The sequence below is a fragment of the Eimeria tenella genome, genomic scaffold (genome assembly GCF_000499545.2).
Source record: "Eimeria tenella Houghton genomic scaffold, Eth_scaff2803, whole genome shotgun sequence".
NCBI classification, from domain to species: domain Eukaryota; phylum Apicomplexa; class Conoidasida; order Eucoccidiorida; family Eimeriidae; genus Eimeria; species Eimeria tenella.
Genome location: NW_013542680.1, coordinates 2,288 through 3,175, shown reverse-complemented (window position 1 = coordinate 3,175; position 888 = coordinate 2,288). Strand labels below are relative to the sequence as shown.

General features: G+C 63.1%; 1 protein-coding gene across 1 annotated transcript in view; it reads left to right on the top strand.

Annotated features, from left to right (window-relative positions):
- Positions 1–573: 573 nt before the first annotated feature.
- ETH_00041270 (uncharacterized protein) overlaps positions 574–888 on the top strand; it is a gene marked incomplete at both ends in the record, with an annotated part of 2,290 nt that continues 1,975 nt past the window's right edge. The window contains one exon of the mRNA XM_013375493.1: positions 574–888. Coding sequence (XP_013230947.1) covers positions 574–888 — 315 coding nt within the window.

Below are 888 nucleotides of genomic sequence, written 5' to 3'. Positions count from 1 at the left end.
AGTGCAGCAGCAGCAGCAGCAAAAGCAGGATCAGAGGCCGCAGCCAGGGCGGCTGCTGCCCATTGACCCGCAAGCATGCACGAAGGCCCAGGGGCATCGGTATGAGCTGCAGGCGCAGCAGCAGCAGCAGCAGCAGCTGCAGCAACAGCAGCAACACCAGCAGCAACGAAGCCGACAGGGACAATCTCAGTACCCTGGAAGAGGCCGCGAGCCATATCCAAGAGCTCGCGGAGGAAAGGCAGCAGCAGCAGCAGCAACAGCAGCAGCAGCAGCACCAGCAACAAAAACAGCTCTCATGAGGTCGCAGCGGAAGCTGGGGCCTCCTGCTGCGCCCCATGCAGCGGCACCAGCAACAGCAGCAACAGCAGCAGCAGCAGCTCCAGCACCGGCTGCTGCAAGAGCCTGTTCTGCTGACTGTTCGCCCAGCATAGCAGCAGCTGTGTACAGCGAAGTTTGCTCGTCAGAAGCACAAGCAGCAGCAGCAGCAGCAACAGCAACAGCAGCAGCAGCAGCAATCTCAGCAGGAATCCCTGTGGCATCTGCTGCTTCCATACTTAACAGAATAATGGGCAGCTCTCGGGGGTCCCCAGCAGCAGCAGCTGCAGCAGGACCCGCAGCAGTTGCAGCAACACTGCCAGCAGCAGCAGCAGCAGCGCCAGACTCACTTAGCTCTCAAGCAGACCAATCCACAAAACGCTGCAGCAGCACAGCCTCACAAATGGGGGCCCCCTCTGAACCCTTTTGGCCAGGGGGCCCCACACTTTCTCCCCCCACTTTTGCTGCTGGGGGCCCCCCAGCCCGCGGGTCTCTTTCTGGAGCCCTGCATTCAGCCGGCTCGGGGCCCCCCAGGGGGCCCCCACCGGGGGCCCCCACGAGTGCCCCCAGGGG